Source organism: Balaenoptera physalus, assembly GCF_965194825.1.
Source record: "Balaenoptera physalus genome assembly, chromosome: 20".
Taxonomy (NCBI): domain Eukaryota; kingdom Metazoa; phylum Chordata; class Mammalia; order Artiodactyla; family Balaenopteridae; genus Balaenoptera; species Balaenoptera physalus.
In genome coordinates this window covers 63640430-63666331 of record NC_138901.1, presented here as the reverse complement: position 1 = coordinate 63666331, position 25902 = coordinate 63640430, and the positions used below count along the sequence as shown (strand labels likewise).

Sequence of the window (25902 nt, the reverse complement as noted above, 5' to 3'; positions counted from 1 at the left end):
AGACTTTTTTTTAATCAACGAGAGCTGTTTTTCTATTTTATCTTGCAGGCCACATTCCTGTTCCAGCTGCAGGCAAAATATTTACAAAGTCAGGTACAGAGTTTTTAATATTTTTACTCCATAATACTGGAAATGTGTAGTAAATATTTTTTTCCCTAACTCAACATGGTATTTCTGTTCTGTTTATTTATTAACAATAATTTGTCTGTTTACTCTGTGCCAGATACTGTTCTAAATGCCTTATAAATATATTAACTTAATTCTAATAACAATGTGAGTAGGCTCTATCTTTTCCATTTTTAGATAAGAAAACTAAGGTATGTAGATGATGTGACTTGCCCAAGGTCACACAGATTGTAAGCCAAGGAGCTGGGATTTGAACTCAGTCTGGCTCCAAAGTCTGATCTAAAGTTTTCGGTATTTAAAAGTCTGTATTTCTGGGGCGGGCTTTTCCCTAGCTTTCCCCAGTTTTGGTTTTAGGCAGACACACCCAGCAGCGTGCTGAGAGTCATTTCTTGCAATCTTGCAAGAAAGTAATTACTTTACCCAGCTTTACAGAAGAAGAGAGTTAGGGCTGAAGAGGGTAGGTTCTGAGTTGGGATTCAGAGCTAGATTTTTTTCTACAAACTATTCTGCCTTAAGGATCTGCTTCGACTATTTCTCTTTCCAACACGACAGCCCAGTGCTGGGCTGGGCCTGAGGGTTACGGTGGAAGGTGGGCTGCAAGGTGGAATGGGGCTGGGGGTCAGAGGCTCTGGACCCTGGGCCATCCCAGCTCACACCGCCCCTTCCCCCAGGCTCAGTGAGACTCCGGAGCCAGACCGAACCAAACGTGTGGCTCCTCGTAGTGGGCGCCACCTGGGACCTGTCCCCCACCGGCTTGCACCCTCTCCATCCGGGCCGCACCTGCAGCCCCACCGTCGTGCGTCCATCTCGCCCATCCTTAACCCCCCCACACGTCCTCGCTCTGCGCCCCGACCCTGACTGTGCTTAGACAGAGACGCACTGAGGCTCCAGCAGAGGCCTTGTTGCGCTGAGGTCCCCAGGGGAGCGGGCTTCGGTCCAAGCTCCAGGCTGAGCACTGTCACCACCTGCGTGTCCACAGCCCGCTTTCTGGCCCCGCGGGACCGGCCAGAGCGCCACGCTGCCAACCGGGCCGCCGCCCACCTACCCCGACCCCCCAGTAAATATCTTAGGGAATTTTCCATAAAAGTAATGGACAGTTTTTTCCCTGAGGTTCTACCCCGAGCTCTGTCTGGGTGGAGTCTTGTGGATGGATGTGCCCCGCCCTAGAGAGATGCCCGGCCCTGTCACATCCTCTAGGCCACCTGGTTTCTGGCTTTGCACCGGCCTCAGACTGACTCTGGCGCCTGTTTTAGGGGAGGAGGACCCAGTGTCCCACGGCCACCACCGCAGCCGTGTGCAGGGCCCCCCGGGGCCTCGTGCAGCACAGGGCAGGGTGGGTGCGGGCAGAGTTGAGTGGCACCCCGGCCCACCGAATGAGCTTCCAATGCCTGCATGTCACCGTTTGTCCACGAAGCCATTGCACTTTGACAGTGGTCAGCCGTTTAAATGCAGGGGGGAAATGCAGAAGTCTTACTTAAAGAAAGTACCAGTGTCGCGTGGGCAGCAGATACAAACGAAGTGAGTAAAGTAAGAACAAAGGGATGAGCGTTTGCTGCACCCCTGCTCCGCCGCGGGCATCGCTGGGTACCCTGGATGAGGTGACCTCGTGTGCCCTTAGCCTTGGTCCTGGCACCTCGCAGGTGGTCTTTCCTTACAGACCTCACGCCGGGACCGGCTGGCTCTTGGCGTGGTTGTCCCCTCTTTTCTCTCTGTGATGCTGTCGTCACGCAGAGGCAGTTACCCACCGGGCGGGTCTGGCTCAGGCGGCACCAGTGGGGGAGATGCCCCGTGGTCCCGACTCCTGCCGTTGTTGGTCTTGGGTTACTTTGCTGTCATTTAAAATTGTCACCTGTTTAACTCTGAATGTTCATTTCATCACCTGTTCAGGAAAACTTCAGTCTTCCTCCTGCATTTGTCCTTCACTCTCACACGACTACCACGCTCAGAAGTGACATCAGACGTGGGTTTTTTCCCCCACACCAAGCAATCCAGGGCACCAGCTGGGTGTCGTGCAATTTCACTCTGACACTGTGTACCTGGAGATGGCGTCAGATCCCACGGGTTAAGGCTCAGTCCCACGTGCCTGCTCCCCTGACTCCCCCAGACACTCACTGCAAGTCCAGGTTGTCACCTGTGCTGACCAGTTGGCTATAAATCAGAGGTTCCCACGACCTCCTCTTGGGTTCGATTAATTTGCTAGAACTCCTCACAGAACTCGGGAACACTGTCTCTTACTGTTCACCGGTTTATTATAAAACGACATGATAAAGGATCCAGGTGGACATCCGGGTGGAAGAGGTATGTGGGGCAGGGTATGGGGAGGGGCTTGTGCCCGTGTTCACCCGCCTGGAAGCTCCCCGAAGCCCGCGCTGTTGGGACTTTATGGAGGCGTCCTCACAAGGGCACAATCATTCATTAGCTCCATTTCCAGCCCGTCCCCCCTCTCTGGAGAGTGGGGGTGGGGAGCCTGAAAATCGTGGTGACCGGCCCCCATCAGGAGCCCATCCTGGGTCGCCTCATTAGAACCAAAGATACTCCTGGTGCTCTTGTAACTAAGGAATTCATAAGGCGTCAGGAGCTCCGTGTCAGAGGCGGGGTCAAAGACCAGATGTTAGAATAGGAGATGCTGCTGGTGCGCTCAGCACTGCGGGGACGGCAAGGGTCTTAGGAGCTCCGTGCTGGGACCTGGGGCAGAGACCGATGTATATGTCTCCTGCTCTCTCTCACCACCCAGCTGACTGGCTCTTGAAGTGCTCACGTTCCCTGTTTGCTTGGGGCTCCTAGGGCATCATCACGCCTCCAGTGGTTACCGGCATCGCAGCGAACGTCCCCAACGTGGGCACGAATGCCCTCCTGCTGTACGCCCTGCACTTCGGAGTCGTGTGAGCAGTGACCCCTCCACCCCCCGGGTACTGAGTGCCTACTGTGTGCCGGCTGGGATGCAGGGGAGGGGGCAGCCCAGTGGGGAATGCCAAGCTGTGTCCATGGGCGGCGGGTGCCCTGGAACCCGGGAGGGAGGAACGGTGGGGCTTAGTCTGGGGAGAGCGGGGAGCTGACACCTGCCTGGAGGAGGGTGACCCCGAGCCTGGGCAGACAGGGAGGGGTGACCCCAGCAAAGGCAGGAGGTGGGCAGAGAGGCCTGTAGGGATTTTCCCGTTGTCCCTGGATTGTAAGGAATGGAGCCAGATTCCGTCTCAAAGAAGCTCGAGCAGGCGGGGGTCACACAGAGTAAGACCTCCTTGGGCGGGTGCCACGTGCTGGTCCCCCCCTCGCTTGAGGCCCCCAGAGCCTGCTTCCTCCGTGTGGCTATCGTGATCTCACCAGCACTCGTGGACCGGGCCTCAGCAGTTTTGAGGTGCTTTAGGGCAGTGTGTTCTTTCTTTTTTTCGGCTGTGCTGCACAGCTTGCGGGATCTTAGTTCCCCCACCAGGGACTGAACCTGGGCCACTGCAGTGAAAGTGCAGAGTCCTAACCACTGGACCGCCAGGGAATTCCCTAGGGCAGTGTGTTTCTTTGTAAATGAAAACTGGTTTCGTGGGTCATGACCAGCACTTTGAAAAGTTAAATATATTATGAATGAAATAAGATGAAATAGAATAGAAAATAGAAGGTGGCCTGGGGGTGTTTTTCATGAGACGTTTGCTTCTATGGCATGTGGGTACTGGATAGTGACGGAAATTTAATTCTTACTGTCGGTTGCAGTAAAAAATATATACAAAAGCCGTTAATTGAAGGATTGTGCAGAGTTGGAACACAGACCAATCAATGAAAAAACATTTGTAACACCTTCCAGAATACCGAAAGAGGCTTTGGCCGTGGGGGAGTGAAGAGTCAGGGGCCAAGTTTGAGAAGCGGTGACATTGACCCACATAAGCATCTCAGCAGGCTTCCCTGAAGGTGAACCTCAGAGACTGTCTTTTAGAAGGTTTTTTTAAACAGATATACAGAGGGCAGTTTGGGAATAGGTGGGTAAGAGGAAAAAAACACAGGAATGGATTAAGAAATGATAAAATGTGAGAACTGGTCAGGAGAGTGAAATGAAAAAATAGAAGAGAATGCAGAGTTCCTGGGTCTCTGTGCCAGAACAGGGCACATTCTATTTGTGGGGATAAAATGTCATCCATTGATGATGCTCTCAGGTTATTTCCCAAGACAAAACAAATTTATTATAATCCTGGGAAATAAAACTACTATGACCTTAGACCAGTTGTTGAACACAGTAGCTGTTTGCCATAGCCTTTTTTTTTTTTTTTTAATCTGCGCCCGGTCTTAGTTGCGGCATGCATGTGGGATCTAGTTCCCCGACCAGGGATCGAACCCAGGCCCCCATGCATTGGGAGTGCAGAGTCTTACCCACTGGACCACCAGGGAAGTCCCTGCCATAGCCTTTGAACTAAGTATGTTTAAGAATTTATTTGATGGTTTATTTAAGGCTATCAGAACAAGGAAGGGTGATAAGTCTTTATGTCCTTTTGCTTTACTAGTAGTATTGGGTTCTTCCACAAAAATTCAATCTTGATGAAAAGAAAACAAATCTATTATAAGTGGATCCAGTGTTTAAAAAGAAGATAGTCCAGGAGCTCTGGGCTCATCTAATGACTGTGAGAGCGAAAGCTTATTATTTGGGAGGAATGTACTCCGGGTGATGATAGCTTTTTCTCCTTCAGAGGATCTGCCTGGGCGAACACCACTTCCCAGTTCTGCCTGTCTGCTCTTCTCTTCCTGTACGTGTGGTGGAAAAAAGTCCACGTCAACACCTGGGGAGGTAATGAGGACATTGATTTCTTTCATTTTTTTCTTTTCTTTTTATTTTTTTCTTCTTTTATTATTTTTTTCAAACCCTTGTGTCGAGGGCTGACTTTCAATAGATCGCAGCGAGGGAGCTGCTCTGCTACGTACGAAACCCCGACCCAGAAGCAGGTCGTCTACGAATGGTTTAGCACCAGGTTCCCCACGAACGTGTGATGCGTGACGGGCGAGGGGGCGGCCGCCTTTCCAGCCAATTTCTTATGTTATTTATTGTTCAGAAAGATGTGATTCTGGTCTCTGAATTTTTTTTTTTCCTCAGAGTTTTTTTGTTTTTATCTTTTGGGAAATTTAAAAATTCTATAAAATATTTAAGTTACCGAAAATATAAAAGTTACAGGTTCAACATGAGAATTTTTTTTTTTTACATCTATGAAGGCAGCTTTTGTTCATAGAAACCTACTAGTTTGTAAGAATTAATATTAAATGAGTTAAAATTACAAATACAAAATCCTAGTAGCTGTTTCTTGCAAATCACTCTGCTCTGTTAAAGTGAAGTTTGATTATAATGTCTTATCAAATCACATGAACAGATGGAACTCTTAAACAATCAGCACCACTTTCAACTTAGCTAAATTCCCTTAAGTATCCTAACATCCATTTGTAAATTTAGTAAAATAGATCTGTTTTTGTTTTCTATTTTTTGAATTGTGGTAAAATATAATATATGTAATGTAAAATTTGACATTTTAACCATCTTTAAATGTACAATTTAGTGCCCTTAAGTACGTTCACAATGTTATGCAACCATCACCACTATCCATTTCTAAAACATTTTTATCTCTCCAAATAGAAACTCTACCCATTAAGCAGTAACTTCCCATTTTCCCTCTGCCCAGCCCTGGGTAACCTCTAATCTACTTTCTGTCCCTTTCTGTTGATCTTGTACCTGACACTTTGCTGAAGTGATCTGTTCTTTCTAGGAGCTTTCTTGTGGATTCTTTGGGTAGGTATAGGATGGTGTCACGTGTGAAGAGAGAATTTTACTTGTTCCTGTCCAGTCTTTTTTTTTTTAATTTATTTTTGGCTGTGTTGGGTCTTCGTTTCTGTGCGAGGGCTTTCTCTAGTTGCGGCAAGTGGGGGCCACTCTTCATCGCGGTGCGCGGGCCTTTCACTGTCGCAGCCTCTCGTTGCAGAGCACAGGCTCCAGACGCGCAGGCTCAGTAGTTGTGGCTCACGGGCCCAGTTGCTCCGCGGCATGTGGGATCCTCCCAGACCAGGGCTCGAACCCGTGTCCCCTGCATTGGCAGGCAGATTCTCAACCACTGCGCTACCAGGAAAGCCCTTTTTTTTTTTTTAAAGAATTCTTTTTTGTGTGTGTGTGTTTTTTTAAAAATTGATTTATTTTATTTATTTTATTTTTGGCTGCGTTGGGTTTTTGTTGCTGCACGCGGGCTTTCTCTAGTTGCGGCGAGCAGGGGCTACTCTTCGTTGCAGTGCACGGGCTTCTCATTGCGGTGGCTTCTCTTGTTGCGGAGCATGGGCTCTAGGCACGCAGGCTTCAGTAGTTGCAGCACACGGGCTCGGCAGTTGTGGCTCATGGGCTCTAGAGCGCAGGCTCAGTAGTTGTGGCACATGGGCTTAGTTGCTCCGCGGCATGTGGGATCTTCCCGGACCAGGGCTCGAACCCGTGTCCCCTGCATTGGCAGGCAGATTCTTAACCACTGTGCCACCAGGGAAGCCCCTCCTTTCTAGTCTTGATGGAAAGGAACAAGTAAAATTCTTTTCATTACTCTTTAAAATTTAGGTATAGTGATTTTTAAAAAATTAATTAATTAATTTTTGGCTGTGTTGGGTCTTCGTTTCTGTGCGAGGGCTTTCTCTAGTTGTGGCAAGCGGGAGCCACTCTTCGTCACGGTGCGTGGGCCTCTCACTGTCGCGGCCTCTCTTGTTGCGGAGCACAGGCTCCAGATGCACAGGTTCAGTAGTTGTGGCGCACGGGCCTAGTTGCTCTGCAGCATGTGGGATTTTCCCAGACCAGGGCTCGAACCCGTGTACCCTGCACTGGCAGGCAGATTCTCAACCACTGCGCCACCAGGGAAGCCCCGTGACTTTTTGATATTACATTAGTTTCGGGTGTACAATATAGTGATAGAAAAATTTTATAGATTATACTCCATTTATAGTTATTATAAAATATTGGCTATATTCCCTGTGCTGTACAATATATCCTCGTAGCTTATTTATTTTATACACAATAGTTTGTACCCTTAATCCCCTACCTTTATTTTGCCCCTTCCCCTTCCCTCTCCCTACTGATAACCCCTAGTTTGTTCTCTGTATCTGTGAGTCTATTTCTGTTTCATTATATTCACTAGTTTGTTTTATTTTTGAGACATATAAGTGATACCATACAGTATTTGTCTTTGTCTGTCTCACTTATTTCATTAAGCATAATACCCTCCAGGTCCATCCATGTTGCTGCAAATGGCATTATTTCATTTTTTTTATGGCCAAGTAATATTCCATTGTACATACGTATCACATTTTCTTTATCCATTCCTCTGCCGATGGACATTTAGGTTGTTTCCATGTCTTGGCTATTGTGAATAGTGCTGCTTTGAACATTGGGGTGCATATATCTTTTTGAATTAGTCTTTCCCTTATTTTTTGGATATATACCCAGGAGTGGGATTGCTGGATCATATGGTAGTTCTATTTTCAGTATTTTGAGGAACCTCCATACTGTTCTCCATAGTGGCTGCACCAATTTACATTTTCACCAACCGTGCAAGAGGGTTCCCTTTTCTCCACATCCTTGCCAACATTTGTTATCTGTGGTCTTTTTTGATGATGGCCATTCTGACCTGTGTGAGGTGATATCTCATTGCAGTTTTAATCTGCATTTCTCTTGATGATTAGTGATGTTGAGCATCTTTTCATGTGCCTGTTGGCCATCTGTATGTCTTTGGAAAAATGGCTATTCAAGTCTTCTGCCTATTTTTAAATCGGATTTTTTTTTAATTAAAAAAATTTATTATTTATTTTTGGCTGCGTTGGGTCTTCATTGCTGTGCATGGGCTTTCTCTATTTGCGGTGAGTGGGGGCTACTCTTCGTTGTGGTGCGCGGGCTTCTCATTGCGGTGGCTTCTGTGTTGCGGAGCATGGGCTCTAGGCACGCAGGCTCAGTAGTTGTGGCTCGCGGGCTCCAGAGCATAGGTTCAGTAGTTGTGGCGCACGGGCTTAGTTGCTCCGCGGCATGTGGGATCTTCCCGGACCAGGGCTCGAACCCGTGTCCCCTGTGTTGGCAGGCGGATTCTTAACCACTGCACCACCAGGGAGGTCCCAGGATTGTTTGTTTTTTGATGTTGAGCTGTATGGGTTCTTTGTATATTTTGGCTATTAATCCCGTATCATATATATGGTTTGCAAATATCTTATTTTGTTTATTTGGGTCTTCTCTCTTTTCTTCTTGGTGAGCCTGGCTAAAGGTTTATCAGTTTTGTTTATCTTTTCAAAAAACCAGCTCTGGGTTTCATTGACCTTTTCTATTGTGTTTGGTTTTTTTTAAATCTCTCTTTCATTTATTTCCACTCTGATCTTTATTTCCTTTCTTCTGCTGACTTTGGGCTTTGTTTTTCTTTTTCTAATTCTTTTAGGTGGGAGGTTAGGTTGTTTATTCGAGATTTTTCTTGTTTCTTGAGGAAGGCCTGTATGGCTATAAACTTCCCTCTGCTTGTGCTGTATACCATAGATTTTTGCAGTGTTGTGTTTCCATTTTCATTTGTATCAAGTTATTTTCTGATTTCCTCTTTGATTTCTTAATTGACCCATTGGTTTTTTAGTAGCATGTTTTTCAGTCTCCATGTGTTTGTTCTTTTCCCATTTTTCTTTCTAAGTTGTTTTCTAGTTTCATACTATTGTGGTTGGAAAAAAATGCTTGATACAATTTCTGTCCTCTTACATTCGTTGAGACTTGTTTTGTGGCTCAGCATGTGATCTACCCTGCAGAATGTCCCATGTGCACTTGAAAAGAATGTGTATTCTGCTGTTTTTGGTTGTAATGTCCTGTAGATATCCGTTAAGTCCAACTGGTGTATTGTGTCATTTAAGACCACATTGATTTTCTGTCCATTGATGTAATGAGTGGGGTGTTACTACTACTATTGTATTATTGTCAGTTTCTCCCTATATGTCAGTATCCATTTAACAATTCTCCATGCTCCCTTCCCCCAGCCCCTGGCAACCACTGTCTTCCTTTCTGATTCTGTGAGTTTGACTACTCTTGATATCTCACATAAGTAAAATTATACGGTATTTGTCTTTTGTGCCTTTCTGTCTTATGTGTTAGCATAATGACCTCAAGGTTCATCCATTTTGTAGCATGTGTTAGAATTTCCTTCTTTTTTTAAGTTTGGATAATATTCCATTGTATGTATAGACCACATTTTGCTTATTTATTCATCTGTGAATGGACATTTGGGTTGCTTCTACCTTTTGGCTATTGTGAATAATACTGCTATGCACGTGGGTATACAAATATCTCTTTGAGATTCTGCTATCAATTCTTTTATACATATATATATCCAGAAATGATTTTGCTGGACCATATGGTAGTTCTATTTTTAATTTTTTGAGGCACCACCATACTGTTTTCCCATTGTGGCTGCATCATTTTACATTCCCACCAACAGTGCACAAGGCTTCCAGTTTATCCACATCCTCACCAACACTTGTTATTTTCTATTTGTTTGTTGTTTTTAAAATTATTTATTTATTTATTTATTTATTTATTTTTGGCTGTGTTGGGTCTTCGTTTCTGTGCGAGGTCTTTCTCCAGTTGCGGCGAGTGGGGGCCACTCTTCATTGCGGTGCACGGGCCTCTCACTGTCGTGGCCTCTCCTGTTGCAGAGCACAGGCTCCAGATGCGCAGGCTCAGTAGTTGTGGCTCACGGGCTTAGTTGCTCCGCGGCATGTGGGATCTTCCCAGACCAGGGCTCGAACCTGTGTCCCCTGCATTGGCAGGTAGATTCTTAACCACTGCGCCACCAGGGAAGCCCCTGTTTGTTGTTTTAAAGCAGCCAACTGATGGGTGTGAGATGATATCTTATTGTGTTTTTTTTTATTTGCATTTTCCTAATGATCAGCGATGTTGAGTGTTTTTAAAAAATGTGCCAATTGGCTATTTGTGTATCCTCTTTGGAGAAATGTCTGCTCAAGTCCTTTGCCCATTTTTTTTTGTTTGTTTGTTTTGTTTTTTGTTTGTTTTTTAATTTATTTATTTTTTGGCTGTGTTGGGTCTTCGTTGCTGTGCGTGGGCTGTCTCTAGTTGCGGAGAGCGGGGGCTACTCTTTGTTGCAGTGTGCGGGCTTCTCATTGTGGTGGTTTCTCTTGTTGCGGAGTGTGGGCTCTAAGTGCACAGGCTCAGTAGTTGTGGCTCGTGGGCTCTAGAGCGCAGGCTCAGTAGTTATGGCATATGGGCTTAGTTGCTCCGCAGCATGTGGGAACTTCCCGGACCAGGGCTCGAACCCATGTCCCCTGCATTGGCAGGCGGATTCTTAACCACTGCGCCACCAGCCTTTGCCCATTTTTTAATTGTTGTTGCTGTTGAACTGTAGGAATTCTTTCTATATTCTGGATATTATGATATCCAGTTATCCATTTCAGATAGAATATTTACTAGTATTTTCTCCTGTTCTGTGTGTTGCCCTTTCACTCTGTTGATTGTGTCCTTTAATGCCCAGAAATTTTCAATTTTGATGTAGTTCAGTTTATCTAGTTTTACCTTAGTTGCTTGTGGGCACAGTGGAGTTCAGATCTAATCATACTGCCATGTGTATGCCCAGTGTTCCGCTTTTCCCTATAATATCCATCCATCATATTTTACTTTTCTAGCTCCCTAGTGATTGTATCCTTGATGCCCCCATCATCCCACAAGCGCACCGCCCACAGGGATACCTATGTGGTTTCTTATGGGACTCTGCACAAGTTTCTCTGCTGTGTATAACGGGAGTGAAACGTGTGGGTCATAGGGCATATACAGGCTTCAGTTTCACTACATTTTGTCAGCTCTGTTCCCACCATCTCAAACTCTGGGCTTGTTGACCTCTTTAAAATATATTATTTTTCCGGTGAACACTGGTTCCTCCCAGTCTCTGAGCTTTTGGTGGAGGCACGCGGGTGAGATAGAATTGTTGGTATCAGACTGTGGAAAAGTAAATGCTGTGTTCTTCCCTGTCCTCCAGGTTGGACCAGGGACTGTTTCCAGGAGTGGGGCTCCTTCATCCAGCTGGCCATCCCCAGCATGTCCATGGTGTGCATTGAGTGGTGGACCTTTGAAGTCGGGACCTTCCTTGCAGGTTGGTCAGCAGTTCGGTGGAAACCTGTCAACAGCCTGGTTAATCATGTCTGCAGAGCTTTTCCGGAGACCCAGGTTTGCTTCTCCTTCCTCTTGGTTTCATCAGGCCCTCGTGGAAGATTTCAGTACAGGTTTCACTCCTCATCCAACCATAAGCACACTGTTCAAGCTGGGTGAGGCTTTGTGCTACCCCGCTACCTTTCATTTTGTAGCTCTGAAAGGGACGTTTGCTAAGGTCATGGAGCGCCCTGCCAAGGTCACAGAGCAGGAGAACAAAGCCCGAGTCTAGGTCTCAGGACTCTTTGGCCATCCTGTGGCTCAGCCGACTTCTGCTAGGCATTGTGCCAAGATCCTAGGGCATTTACAGAGTGACTGATTTTGCTCTGTTTTAGCCTCCCTCTGTGTTTCTTTCCGACCTAGAACAGTTTTGGTCACGGGCATTCACCTTAGCCGTCCACTGCTAGTGAAGGAATAGAGAAAACAGCGGAGACAGAGGGTAATAATACTTGATCTGAAAGTTTCTGTGGACACTGGAATGCGTTAACAGTCCCATCACTCCTCATGGAGTTCCACTGCCCTCTGTCCTTCCCTCCACGCTGTGGCCCCCCGTCTCCCTGAAGGATGACCTGCAGCCCGGCGCACCGCACGGTTTTCTGCTTAAGCCCCGTGTTTTGTTCCCTGGTGAAGTGGGGGCTTCTGGGATGAGCCTGTACCCCATCTTAGCTGCTGAAGTTCTTGGACGCTTCCTGAATGGGGTTCTCCTTGGCACAGAAAGTGAATTCTGCCATTGGATTACGCTTCTGGGGGCAGTCTTGGCTTCTCTTAAATCACATTAGGTTCTAGCTTCATAAGGAAAATGTTCACTTTGCTCCACTTTTTGAACATTTCAGGATTGATGAGCGTGACAGAGCTTGGAGCCCAGGCCGTCGTTTATGTACTGGCTTCTGCGGCCTACATGGCAAGGCGATGCCGTGCTGTCCACTCGGAGAGTTAGACGGTACGAGGGGGGAACGCAGCTGGAGAAGCAAGCGTGGATTTTGGAGCCAGACACACTGCTGGGTGTGGGTCCTGGCCGTGCTGCTTCCCAGCTCTGTGATGCTGGGCTTGTTATGTAACCTTTCTGAGCTTTACTTTCCTCATATACACAGTGGGAAAAAAATAATACCTACTTGGCAGGTGAAAATTAAGACAAAGCTTATATAAAATACTTAGCACAGCGCCTGGCACGTCCATTGGAGATAACGGAGTTTACTGCAAATAACCTGGTGCTGGGATACGGTGGGGCATAAGGTGCAGACGGTCCCCGTCTCGTGGCTGGTGGGCTGGCATGGAGATAAGCAAACAGATGAATAAGAGCATCATATAAACATATAATATGCACCGTAAAAGAAGCAAACAACAAAAAAAAGTCTAAGATGTATGAAAACAGAGACAGACACCTTTTTAGATAGGTGTTTAGGAACGGTCCTCCTGAGTTGCTGTGTAAGCGGAGACTTGAAGGGTGAGAAGGTGCCAGCCTGGGAAGCCCACAGTCAGGGCTGACCACACAGGCCCTGAGATGCAGGGATGCAGGAGAGCCCTTGCATGTTCAGGGACCTGACACGAGCCCGGTTGAGGGGTTCGCAAGGACAGAAGCTTCTTGCTGCTGTGTGGAAGCTGGCTTGGAGGACAGGTGTGGGATGGGAGGCGGGAAGGAGGCTGTTGGAATCGTCGAGGGGAGCAAGTGGATGGCGGCTGGTGGTGGAGGAGGGGCAGAGAGGCTGAGTTAGTGATGCCATCGGGCAGAGCTGAAGTGACAGGACCAGGGTTTGGATGTGGGAGGCTCGGCAATGCACGGGAAGAATCACAAATGCCTCCAGGGTTTTGGGCTTGAACAACTGCATGGGGTCATGTCTTTTACCTTCTGAGGCTTTCTGAATGTTCCAGTTCTGCACATATAGGCCCTTTGTTCCTTGTTTTTGAAAAACAGATGCCATCTGGGCAGTAGGATGAGAGGCCATTGTTGTTTCCGTTTACATATGTTTTTTTAGTCATAGAAGTGAAAGAAGGACTTAGTGGGGATTGATGTGGTCGTGTAGGAGTGAGCAGGGAGGGTGTCTAAGGGCAAACCCCAAGACACAGAAGTCAGCAGCAGAAGGAGACCCCCACCAAGAGCCAGGCCCAGGCAGGTGTGGAAGGGGGGCGACCCCGAGAACAGGTCGTGGAAGGAGCCGGGTAGAGTGTGGGAAGGGTCCCTTGGATGTAGGGTCATTGGAGACGTTTTGGAGTGATGAAGAGCAGGAGCCAGATGTGGGCACTGACCTTCTCAGGGGTGAAGAAGCAGAGGCTGCTGGCAGTCAGTTCTGTCTAGAGGATTGGCTGTTGACGGGGGAAAGATTCCATCAAGGCACGGTTTGGTTTTGCTTCTGGTTTTATTTTTTAAAATTAATTTATTTATCTTTGGCTGCATTGGGTCTTCGTTTTGGTGTGCGGGCTTCCAATTGCAGTGGCTTCTCTTGTTGCAGAGCACGGGCTCTAGAGCGCAGGCTCAGTAGCTGTGGCACACGGGCTTAGTTGCTCCGTGGCATGTGGGATCTTCCCGGACCAGGGATCGAACCCGTGTCCCTGCATTGGCAGGCAGATTCTTAACCACTGTGCCACCAGGGAAGTCCTTGCTTCTGTTTTTAAATGGTAGCCCTGGAGTTTGTTTGTTTTTAGTGTTTTTATTTATTTGGCTGTGTTGGGTCTTAATTGCAGCATGCGGGCTCTTCATTGCGGCATGTGGGCTTCTCTCTAGTTGTGGCATGCGGGCCCCAGAGCACGTGGGCTCTGTAGTTGTGGCAAGCGGGCTTAGTTGCCCCGCAGCATTTGGGATCTTAGTTCCCAACCAGGGATCAAACCCACGTCCCCTGCATCGGAAGGCGGATTCTTAACCACTGGGCCACCAGGAAAGTCCCGTGGAGCTTGTTTATAGGTGTGCAGTAAACCGAAGCTATCTGCCAATTCTACCTTATCTTCAGATCTTCTGTTTTTCTACCTGTTCTATCACAGGCTTCATTTTTTTAAATTAATTTTTATTTTTAATTGTGGTAAAATACACATAATGTAAAGTCTACCATCTTAACTACCATTTTAACTGCCCAATTCAGTAGTGTTAAGCATATTTTGATTGTTGTACAACCAATCTCCAGAACTTTTTCCTCCTGCAAAACTGAAACTCTGCCCATTGAATAATTCCCGTTCCTCCTGCCCTCAGCCTCTGGCAACCACCATTCTAGTTTCTGTTTCTTGTCCCAGGCTTCCCTTTGTTAAGAGACTCTGAAGCAATAAGTGTTCATTATTTTTATGGAAAAAAAACAAGTCCCCTTAATGGTGAACTTACAATAAAAATGATAAAATACAGAGAAATAATCCACCAAGAGCAAGAGTTAACAGATACAGTAAACAGGAAAGTTAGAGTTTGGAATTTGAGATGATGGTATAATAATCAGAGAATAGAAAAGTCGTATGTTCAAAATCATTCAACATAAAAGAAGAAATTGAAACCCGAAGAATGATATTTGGAAAAGAACCAAGTAGGATTTTAAAAAATTGAAAATATAGCCACAGAAATTTAATACTTCATAGATTAGTTAAAACTGAAAAATCAAATAATGAACTTGAAGATAGATCTGTGGAAATTCCCATAATAAAACAAAGGCATGTAAATAGATGGAATTAGATACTCAGACCAATGAAATAGAGAACCCAGAAGTAAACCCTTACATATATTGTCAAGTGATTTTTGACAAAAACAAATGTTCCTGGGAAAACTGGATATCCACATGCAAAAGAATGAAGTTGGACCTTACCTAACACCATGTGCAAAAATCAACTCAAAGTGGATCTAAGACTTAAAACAATAAAACTCTTAGAAGTATATACATAAGGCAAAAGCTTCACAACATTCAATTTGGCAATGATTTCTTGGATATGACAGCAAAGGCACAGGCAACAAAAGAAAAAAGACAGTTGGACTTTATAAAAATTTTATAATTTTGTGCATCAAAAGACAGTATCAACAGTAAAAAGGCAACCCACAGAATGGGAGAAAATATTTGCAAATCACCTGTGTGATAAAGATTACTAATCAGAATATATAGACAACTCTTAAAACTCAATAACGAAAACCAAAACATCCTGATGTTAAAATGAGCAAAGGACTTGAATAGATATTATCTCCAAGGAAGATATACAAATGGCCAATAAGCACATGAAAAAATGCTCAGTATCACTGATCATTAGGAAATGCAAATCAAAACTACATTGAGATACCTCCTCACACCCATTAGAATGGCTACTCTCGAGAAAAAAAAATAGAAAAAGGAAAAGAAACAGAAAATAAGTGTTGGCAAGGGTGTGGAAATATTGGAACCCTTATGCAGTGTTGGTTGGAATGTAAAATGATGCAGCTGCCATGGGAAAATAGAAAAATGGTAGTTCCTAAAAAATTAAAAATAGAATCACCACATGACCCAGCAATTCCACTTTTGGATGTATACGCAAAAGAGTTGAAAGGAGGATCTCAAAGAGATATTTTCACACTCATGTTCACAGCAGCCTTATTCACAAGAGCCAAAAGGTGGAAGCAACCCGAATGTCCTTCCACAGATGAATGGTTAAACAAAATGTGATATATACATACAATGGGGTTAATCATTATTTTAAAAAAAGGAAGGAGATCCTGACACATGGAACAGTGTGGATGAACCTTGAGGACATTATGCTAAATGAAATAAGCCAGACATAAAAAGACAAATACGGTACAAGTCTACTCATGTGGTACTTAGACTAGTCAAAATAATAGAGACAGGGTAGAAGGGTGGTTGCCAGGGTCTGGGGGAGGGGGGAGTGAGGATTTATTGTTTAATGGGTCCAGGGTTTCAGCTTTAGGAGATGAAAAGAGTTCTGGAGATGATGGTGGTGATGGTTGCACAGCATTATGAACGTATTTAATACCACTGAAGTGCATACTTTAAAATGGTTATAATGGTTAAAAAAATACACCACATAGTAATTACTGGAATGAGAAGGGAAGAAATGGCTAACACGGTAAATTTCACGTTGCGTGTATTTTGCCACGGTAAATACAAGTGAGAAAAAGTAGAACTGGAACATGTGAAAGATGTAGACCCATTATATATCTTATATCTAGTAGGAATTCCACAGGGAGAGGATAGAGACTGGCGGGGATGCCGTATTCAGAGACCTTTGATGAGAGACAGAGACCATTAGATAACTGAAGTAAGACACGAATCTGAATATTCAACAATTATAATGAACATTTTATTGGAGATTCGAGCCTGTGCAATTAGGCAAGAAAAGGAAAATGCATCGATTTATAAACTAAATGGCTGACATGGCTTTCCTGTCCTGTTGTTTGTGGATTTTTCTCCAGCAGACCTCTCCCCGTGTGGGAAGGATCAACAGGCGGCTCAGTACAGAGGTGGGATCTGTCACATGACATCTTCACTTAAGGGCTTATGGGTGGGGAGCAGGGAGCACAGTCCTGACCTCCCCCACTGCCCCACCCCACCTCCCATCCCCCAAGACGAGAAGGGCTTGGCTCTGAGGCACTCACGCCACCAGTTGCTGCGCAGTGAGTCTGAGAGGGAGGGCCGGTGGGCAGTGGGGTCTGGCCGTGCTCTCGGTGACCCTGTCGTGAGTCCCCAGGACTGCTCATTGTTGCCTCCTGGGGCCCCCGTGGGAGGAGCGAGTGGGATGTAGCCTTTTCCTCTTCCTCATCTGGACTTCGGCTTCCTGTTGTCCTTTCCCTCTTCCAGAAGCTCATCAGCTCGCTTAGTCTCAGAGTTGTTAATGAGTTTCTTCTCTGTTAAGCATCTTTACTGACATTTTAGTGGCATTTGGGGAAGGAAGGGGGTTAAGCATGTGAGCTGGCCATTCATCTTGAGCTGAAGCCAATATGTATACTTTGAGCCCACAAGTCTTGTAAACTTTTATATAGTCAGGTCCATTGTTTTTCAAGTTCTTAATCTTAACAGTTTTTAATACATATTTTTTATCAACTTTGCTTAGGCTGGTTCTCAAACAGCAACAAATTAGACGGCTCTCAGGAGGATGCTGCTTCTAGTAGGAATAAGAAGTTAAAGCTGACACGTAAATTACTGAAGGCAGACCTGAGAACTGAAGTCGGGTTACTACACAACCCGTGATTCACAAACAGCCCCCGAGGGCAGCACCGTCATCACAGGAGAACAACCGACGTGACCCCGCAGGTTGAATAATGGTCTATTTAAGAAGCAAGCAAGCTTACAGCTTCAGATTTCCATAACCAGTAATTAAAATAAAGTTTGACCATCTACTATGAAGGGCCATAGTTCGATTTAATGGGTAATTAGACGTAGGAATGTTGGACACATAACGTATGGTGGAGTCAGATTTCATCAGCTTTTGCGGAATTCCTACAGTGTGCCAGGCTTTGTTCTAAGTGCTTTTTTCACATGATTCATTTCACTTTTACGACTGATTTATATATTTATAGTTCATTAAATCTTGTAGAATGTAGCAAAGGTGAATTAACTCTTGATAGTGTATGTTTAGCTAATAAGGGAGGTGCTTTGCCCTCAAATCCAGCATCTGTAAGAGGTTCTACTCTGATGCCTCTGATGGGAGCAGCGGTCAGGGCAGCTGTTACACATCTGTAACAGTGGGCGAGGCCAAGCCACTTGTTTCCAGTCACACGGCAAGGACGTACTGGAACCAGGTCTAGAACCCGGAGCTCTGACTCTGTCCCGGGTTTCCGCGCAGGTAGACTCTAGTGCACTGATACTCTGATTTTCAGACCCTCTGACTCCTCCTCGTGATTTTGTGATCATTCATTTCTAGGTGCCTCTAGGCCTTGGCGTGGCAGCCAGCATCCAGGTGGGCGGTGCCCTGGGGGCAGGGGATGCCCAGCAGGCACGACACTCCTGTGCCACCGTCCTCCTGTGTGCAGGTGAGTGTGGCACTGCTGGTTGCTGGCCGCAGCTGTGTCTAAGTTTAGAAATATATATCATAATTTCTCTAGGAACTTACATGTGTAAACTCAACTGAAATCTTTCTTCTTTATGCTGACTCCTGTTTACTCAGTTAAATAAAGCTCCGAAATATGATTTTCTGTTATTAGGTACCAACTAAATACTGTTCCACTTGGTACTAACAGGAATCATTTCAAAGGCAGTTGTTATCATGTGCAGGCTTATTTCTGACCAGAATCTGTGTGCCCAGCTCTCCAGGTTCCTGGATCACTGACCCTTGGGCAGTATGAATGTTCTGGAATCTGAGCAGTTAGAGAAGATTCTGATTGGGTTGTCATCTTATTGAACATCTTTTCTATGAGTCTCCCTTAGAAAAAGAAGTTAGAATCATCTGACCTTAGGTGCTCTTTTCCTAGACAGTAAGAAGAAACACTTTAAATTATTACATTTCTTAAATCATTGACACAGATATCTCATGAGAAGTCAGTATGAGGATTTATCACACTCGGGAGGATTTTCATTTCCTGTTGTTTCTTCTGTATTTTCCAGGTGTTTGCGCACTTGTAACGGGTATCTTACTTGCCGCTTTAAAGGACGTGGTTGCCTATGAATTTACCAGTGACAAGTATGTACCATCTTCTAGGAGAACATTTTTAGTTTTATGCTTTCTTTCTTCACTATACTTTTCTGACTCTGAGAGGTGAGTAGCATTTTACTCCATAGGAAAATCTGTAGTGCAGCTGGGAGTGAATTTGAACAGGTTTGAATGAAGGAAGCCCATGGAAACCCCCTCCACCCCTCCAATACCCAGTTCATTTATCAAACGCGAGTGGGCTTTCTCTTGTGCTCAGTGTGTTTTTGCTCAGAGAAACACAGACAAAGCACATGGAAAAACCTCATCCCCAGAAAGGCACCTCCAGGGCACGCTGGCAGCAAGCATGCCTGAATCATCTGGGCAGTGTTTGCATAAACCACTGACCCAATCTTAGGTTGAATTTTACTGCATTTTCTGTAATGATGTGTTTGCGTAATTATTTAGATGCAATAAAGTGTCTTGAATAAACCAAATCCTTATGAAAAAGCTTCAGTAATTTGCACCAGTTGCCTCAGATTATGCTTACGGAGAAATTCGGTTTTATTACTTTTAAGTGTGTTCGTCTAGTTTCACCCAACCCCACTGGTTTTAGACCAGTGCTTAAATATATTCTTGTAAAATCTTAGGGCTAGGGAGGTGGTCAGATGGAGGCACAGGAACTAGATTTACCCTCCTGCCTTAAACAACTAAAAAACCAGACAAAATCTGTATTTTAAAAAATGGCTTTCAGACATTGGACCACAGGCAGCCCAGATAAATCCCTGAGGAGAACCCCGTGATTGCCCCAGCTTACTGTGAGGGAGTTTCCAGGACAAAGTGCAGACGGGGGCCCTGGCAAAGCCCCCCATCTCCTTGGGTTGGGGAATTGGAGTTGGGAGTGGGTAGGCTGTGTGGCGAGTTCCCAGGCAGAGTCCCAGAGCAGGGAGAGTGCCCAGAGAGCGCTGTGGAGATCTATGGAAGCTCTCCCTCAAGTCTTCAGCTGACCACTGAGCCGACTGTGCGTGTAAGGGTCCTACCTGAGGCCAGGGGAGTGGGGTGAGGGGCAGGAAGGAACACCTGAAAGGAGCAGGCAGAACAATTCTTGAAGTTCATAAAGGGTCGGGAAGAGTTTGTTCCCACCACGCGGAATGAACAAAACCTCGTAATGCATGGGATGGCTGGTGGAGTTCTCAGAAGGACCTTGCCTCAGTACAAGGAAAATTAGCTCTAGAATGAAGGCTGCTCTGGTTCCACCTAACAAAGCTTAAAAGCAGACTTTGAAAGGATCACACTGTTTGCAAGAAATTTAACTGTATTACAGCTCAGGAGTACTTAAATTGTTACAAGAACATGCAGTATTCGACAAACTAAAATTCACAATGTCTGCATCTAATTAAAAATTACCAGGCATACAAAGGAGCAAGAAATTAAAATCCATAGAAGCATCAATCAGTTGAAACCAACCCAGAAATGAAACATATGACAGAATTAGTACACACAGGTATTAAAAATTTTAATAACTATGTTTTGTATTTTCAAGAAGATAGAGGAAAACATGAGCATGCTAAGGTAAGACATCAAAGATTTTTTAAAAAACAAATTGAACTTATAGAGCTGAAAGTAAATGTCTGAAATGAAAATATATTGGATGAGAGTAACAGCATATTAGATAGTGTAGAAGAAAAGATTAGTGAACTTGAAGGTAGAGCAATAGTACATATCCTAAATGAAGTGCAGTGAGAAAAAAGACTGGAAAAATATGAACATCAGTGAGCTGTGATTGGCCTAAAAAGGCTGTAACTAGAGTTCTCAAAACAGAGAGAGGAGAGGGGACAGGAAAAAAAACTTGAAGAAATAATGGCAAATCTTTCTAAATTTGATAAGATCTTAGAATTAAAGAGATCTAAAAGGCTATTTGATGTAATCACTCATCTTACATCAGGATTCCTCCAAAACATCCTTGCCAGGTTGTCCAACTTACGCTTTCATAACCTCAGTGGTGAGGATCTTGCTACCTCTGAAGGCAACTTTGATTCTCAGGACACCTTCCTTTTTTTTAAAAAATTAATTAATTTATTTATTTATTTATTTTTGGCTGTGTTGGGTCTTTGTTACTGTGCGCGGGCGTTTTCTAGTTGCGGCAAGCGGGGGCTACTGTTTGTTGCAGTGCATGGGCTTCTCATTGCAGTGGCTTCTCTTGTTGCAGAGCACAGGCTCTAGGTGCGCAGGCTTCAGTAGTTGTGGCTTGCGGGCTCAGTAGTTGTGCCTCGTGGGCTCAGTAGTTGCGGCTCGTGGGCTCTAGAGTGTGGGTTCAGTAGTTGTGGCACATGGGCTTAGTTGCTTTGCAGCATGTGGGATCTTCCTGGACCAGGGCTTGAACCTGTGTCCCCTGCATTGGCAGGCAGATTCTTAACCACTGCGCCACCAGGGAAGTCCCAGGACACCTTCCTTATTTTGAGCTGAAATGTACTCATAATTTTCACCCACTTATTCTGGTTCTTGTGCTTGTAGGAATCTAGATCCATTCCTGAGTTACAGCCTGCAGATATTTGAAGGCATCTCTCATGCTCTCTTCTCCATGGTAACCGTCTGAGATTCCTTCACACATTTCCCATGGAATGTGATTTTGAGTCTTGAATTCATACAAACCTGAAGGCAGTGCTCTTAGCTCCACTTAGAGCAGAACTGTGTCCACTGTACCTCATTCTACCTGATGGCCTTCTGGTGAAGCATTAGGTTTTTGGTGGCTGCAGCACACTACGTCTGTGGAGCTGACTGCCAGTGTGCCCCCGACCAGCCCTGGCATCCACATTCTGCCCTCCTCTGGTTATCGTCTTGAACCCAAATGCAGATCCTACTTTTGTTCCCATTCGTCTTTATTTTCTTATTTTTTGACTCATCGTGACATTTTGGGTTCCTGATTCTGTCAGTGACAGTATTTCCTACCCTTTTCAGCTTCCGGCATCTGTACATGGGATACATGCTCGTATATCTCCATTTCCTCCTCCTTTGCCTAACACTCCGGCATCTCCATTATAGTGTTCTCGCCCCCCAGACCCTAGCAGCATCCCGGCTGAGCTCAGCATCCACGTGGATGAGCCGTGCAGTGCCCCAGTCCTCACCCCGCTAACCTCTGCTCTCCGCAGGCACACTCTCCCGTGGTCATGCTTGGGGCTTTGTCATTACGCAACTGTTCCAGCTCCGGTCCTCAGTTGGCCACAACTCCAACGCTTCCAACAGCCATGTCTACTTAAGAGGATTCTTCAGCTGCTTGGGCTCTCCAGTCTGTTGACTCCTCTGGCCCTGCACTCTTTCTCAATCCATCATGACGTTCCTGCCTTTACGCCTTCCCTCATGTAGCACAGGTGCCATGGCTCATTGTTTGAGGAACTCCTGAATCCCTTTGGCCCTCCTGTGTGGCAGAACCCCAGCCTGGAGGAACCCAGGTGCCCACTGTGTCAGTAGCGCATCACTTTTGGAAAAGTCACGGAAGAGGGTATGTTGGTTCCACTAGAAACTTATGACCACAGTTAGACCCTCAGCATTGTCCATCTTGCTTTTCCTTGGCCATCTCACTGTCCATCACTGCAGTCCATATTAGACCTTCTCCACTCTCCTCAAACCACTGACCCCTCTGTACCACCCTCAGCCATCACTCTCAGCAAATGACTTGCCTCCCCCTTGAGTTTATCCTGTTTGGAGTTTGTTGAGTCTCTTGGATTCATGTCTTTTATCAAATTTGGGAAGTTTTCAGCCATTCTTTTTTTTTTTTTTTTTAAACTTTTGGATTTATTTATTTATTTATTTATTTTTGGCTGTGTTGGGTCTTCATTTCTGTGCGAGGGCTTTCTCTAGTTGCGGCAAGTGGGGGCCACTCTTCATTGCGGTGCACGGGCCTCTCATTATCATGGCCTCTCTTGTTGCGGAGCACAGGCTCCAGACGCGCAGGCTCAGTAATTGTGGCTCACGGGCCTAGTCGCTCTGCGGCATGTGGGATCTTCCCAGACCAGGGCTCGAACCTGTGTCCCCTGCATTGGCAGGCAGATTCTCAACCACTGCGCCACCAGGGAAGCCCCAGCCATTCTTTCTTCAAGTATTTTTTCTGTCCCTCTCTCTCACCTCTGGCACTCTCATTATGTGTGTGTTGGTGTATTTGATGGTGTTCCAACAGGTCTTCATTTTTCTTCATTCCTTTTTCTTCATTCCTTTTTCTTTCTGTTACTTAGTCTAAATAATCTCAACTTGCTTACCTTAAAGTTCACTGATTCTTCCTTCTGACAGCTCAAATCTACTGTTGAGGCCCTCTAGTGAATTTCTCATTTTATTTTTTGGGTTTTTCAACTCCACGCTTTTTATGTTTTATAATTTCCGTCTCTTTCTTGATGGTCTCTGTCTGGTGAGGCATCATTCTCATACTTTCCTTCAGTTCTTTAGACATGGTGTTCCTTAACTCTTTGAATATATTTGAAACAGATGATTTAAAAGTCTATTTTAGCGAGTCCAAAGTCTGTGCTTCCTCAGAGACAATTTTTATTCCTTTTCTCACCCTGTATATGGACCATACTTTGTTGTTTCTTTACATGACTCATAATTTTTTGTTGAAAACTAGATGTGGGGTTTTTTAAAATGGAAGTCTAGTTGATTTACAGTGTTGTGTTAATTTCTGCTGTACAGCAAAATGATTGTTATACATATATACATACATTCTTTTTCAGATTCTATTCCCTTATAGGTTATTACAAAATTTGACTATAGGCCCCTGAGCTCTACAGCAGGACCTTGTTTTTTATCCATCCTATATATACTAGTTTGCCTCTGCGAACCCCACACTCCTACTCCACCCCTCCCCCACGGCCACCACATGTCTGTTCTCTATGTGAAAACTAGACATTTTAAAATATTATAATGTGGCAATTCTGGAAATCATATTCACCTCCTCCCCTGGGTTCTTGTTGTCGATGCTCTCGTTTGCTTAGTGACTTCTAGGAACTATTTCGGTAAAGGTCTGTATTCTCTGTTGAGTGTGGCCACTGAAGTCTCTGCTGCATTAGCTTAGAGGTCAGCTAATGACTGGACAGTCTGCATCCCAAACATCTCCCAGTCTTTGCTGACGGGCTCTCTACCTGCGTCAGGTTCACCTTCAACACCCAGCCAGGCAGTTTACAGCTTGGCCTTAACTCTCACTTCCTGTTCACGCAGAGTCTCAAGTTCAGCCCCAGGTGAGAGCTTAGGCCCTTCCTGGTCTTTCTTGAGCCTCTGTGCAGCCCTAGGTAGGCACGTGGCCTTCTAGATCCCCAGTAACATGTCAGAGCTTCCAGAGCGAGCCCTGATACACCCCTCATCCCCAGCCTTTCCTACCAAGCTGGTTGGTTAGTCTGTTGTTTGCCCTGTTTCCACTGCCTCAGGAAGCAGCAACTAGAACATGTGCCTGTAAGTTTTTTTTAAAAATAAATTTATTTATTTATTTATTTATTTTTGGCTGCGTTGGGTCTTTGTTGTGGTGTGTGGGCTTCTCTTTGCGGTGGCTTCTCTTGTTGCGGAGCACGGGCTCTAGGCATGCAGGCTTCAGTAGTTGTGGCACGTGGGCTCAGTAGTTGTGGCTCGCGGGCTCTAGAGCGCAGGCTCAGTAGTTGTGGCGCACAGGCTTAGTTGCTCTGCAGCATGTGGGATCTTCCCAGACCAGGGCTTGAACCCGTGTCCCCTGCATTGGCAGGCGGATTCTTAACCACTGCACCACCAGGGAAGTCCCGCCTGTAAATATTTTTGACAAACAATCTCCTAAAGGTCAACTTTGGCACCGGGCAGTTGGAGCCTGATGAAATAAAGACGGCCTTTTGGGGGGTCTTCTAAGGAGCCACCAGACAGGTGGCCTTTTGTGACTTAGTAACTATAATTTGGGAATGAAACTTAAAAAGAGTCCGACCCACTCTTCCTCCTCCAGCCTTGGAAGTATGTGTGGGCTGTTACTTTAAGGTTACTGCTGAGCTGGGAGCAGGGGATGATACCACAGAGCTATCATTACCAAGATTCAGCCACTTTTCATGAATGTGGGCTCCCCAAGTAACTGCAAGCCTTTGGTTAATTTCCATAGTTCTGAAACAGTCAACTCTGACAATATTTGCCAGTTGTGACAATCTCCTTTTCCCTACTTTCCTGTTTCTCTGTATGCTTTGTAAATTTTTTTTTTTTTTAGAAATTTCATGTAATGTCTGAAACATTTATATTAACATATTTCCATACATATTTCCATACAAATACAAATTAAATTTTTGTTAAGAACTGGACGTCTTTAATACTGTACTGTGATAACTCTGGAAACCAGGCTCTCCTCCCTCCCCAGGCAGTGCTGTTCTTGCTTGTTCTTGCTTTTTGTCATTGCTGGTCTGCAGTTCTCCCATTCGTTTGGTGACTTTTCTAAACCAGTTTTTACAGAGACTGTGTTCCTTGTCATGTGTGGTGTCTGCTATCTCCGCAGTCAGCCAATGGCCCAACAGAGTTTTTTTTTTTTTCCTTTCTTCTTTTTTTTTTTTTTTTTTGGCCACACAGTTTGCAGATCTTAGTTCCCCAACCAGCGATTGAATCTGGGCCACAGCAGTGAAAGCACCAAGTCCTAACCACTGGACCCCCGGGGAATTCCCAAAGAAGAGTTTCTTAAAAAGTTTATGTCTCCTTAAATTACTCAGCAGGCACTGCCTGGGAAGGCACTTCAGCCCAGAGGGGTTAAGACAATGGGCCTGCCTCTCCGTCAGTCCCAGAAATTTTATTTTTCTGGAAATCTTTTTTTCCTATAAATTTATTTATTTTTGGCTACATTGGGTCTTCGTTGCTGTGCATGGGCTTTCTCTAGCTGTGGCGAGTGGGGGCTGCTCTTCGTTGCGGTGCGCGGGCTTCTCATTGCGGTGGCTTCTCTTGTTGCGGAGCACGGGCTCTAGGCACGCGGGCTTCAGTAGTTGTGGCACGTGGGCTCAGTAGTTGTGGTGCATGGGCCCAGTTGCTCTGCAGCATGTGGGGTCTTCCTGGACCAGGGCTCGAACCTGTGTCCCCTGCATTGGCAGGTGGACTCTCAACTGCTGTGCCACCAGGGAAGTCCCTTTCAGATATTC

General features: G+C 45.5%; 1 protein-coding gene across 1 annotated transcript in view; it reads left to right on the top strand.

The window, feature by feature from the left end:
- Positions 1–25902, top strand: part of LOC309650130 (multidrug and toxin extrusion protein 2-like) — a 61394-nt gene that overhangs the window by 16676 nt on the left and 18816 nt on the right. Inside the window, 7 exon segments of the mRNA XM_082441101.1 lie at positions 49–93; positions 2911–3008; positions 4794–4891; positions 11118–11231; positions 12121–12188; positions 18095–18203; positions 18775–18850. Coding sequence (XP_082297227.1) covers positions 49–93; positions 2911–3008; positions 4794–4891; positions 11118–11231; positions 12121–12188; positions 18095–18203; positions 18775–18850 — 608 coding nt within the window.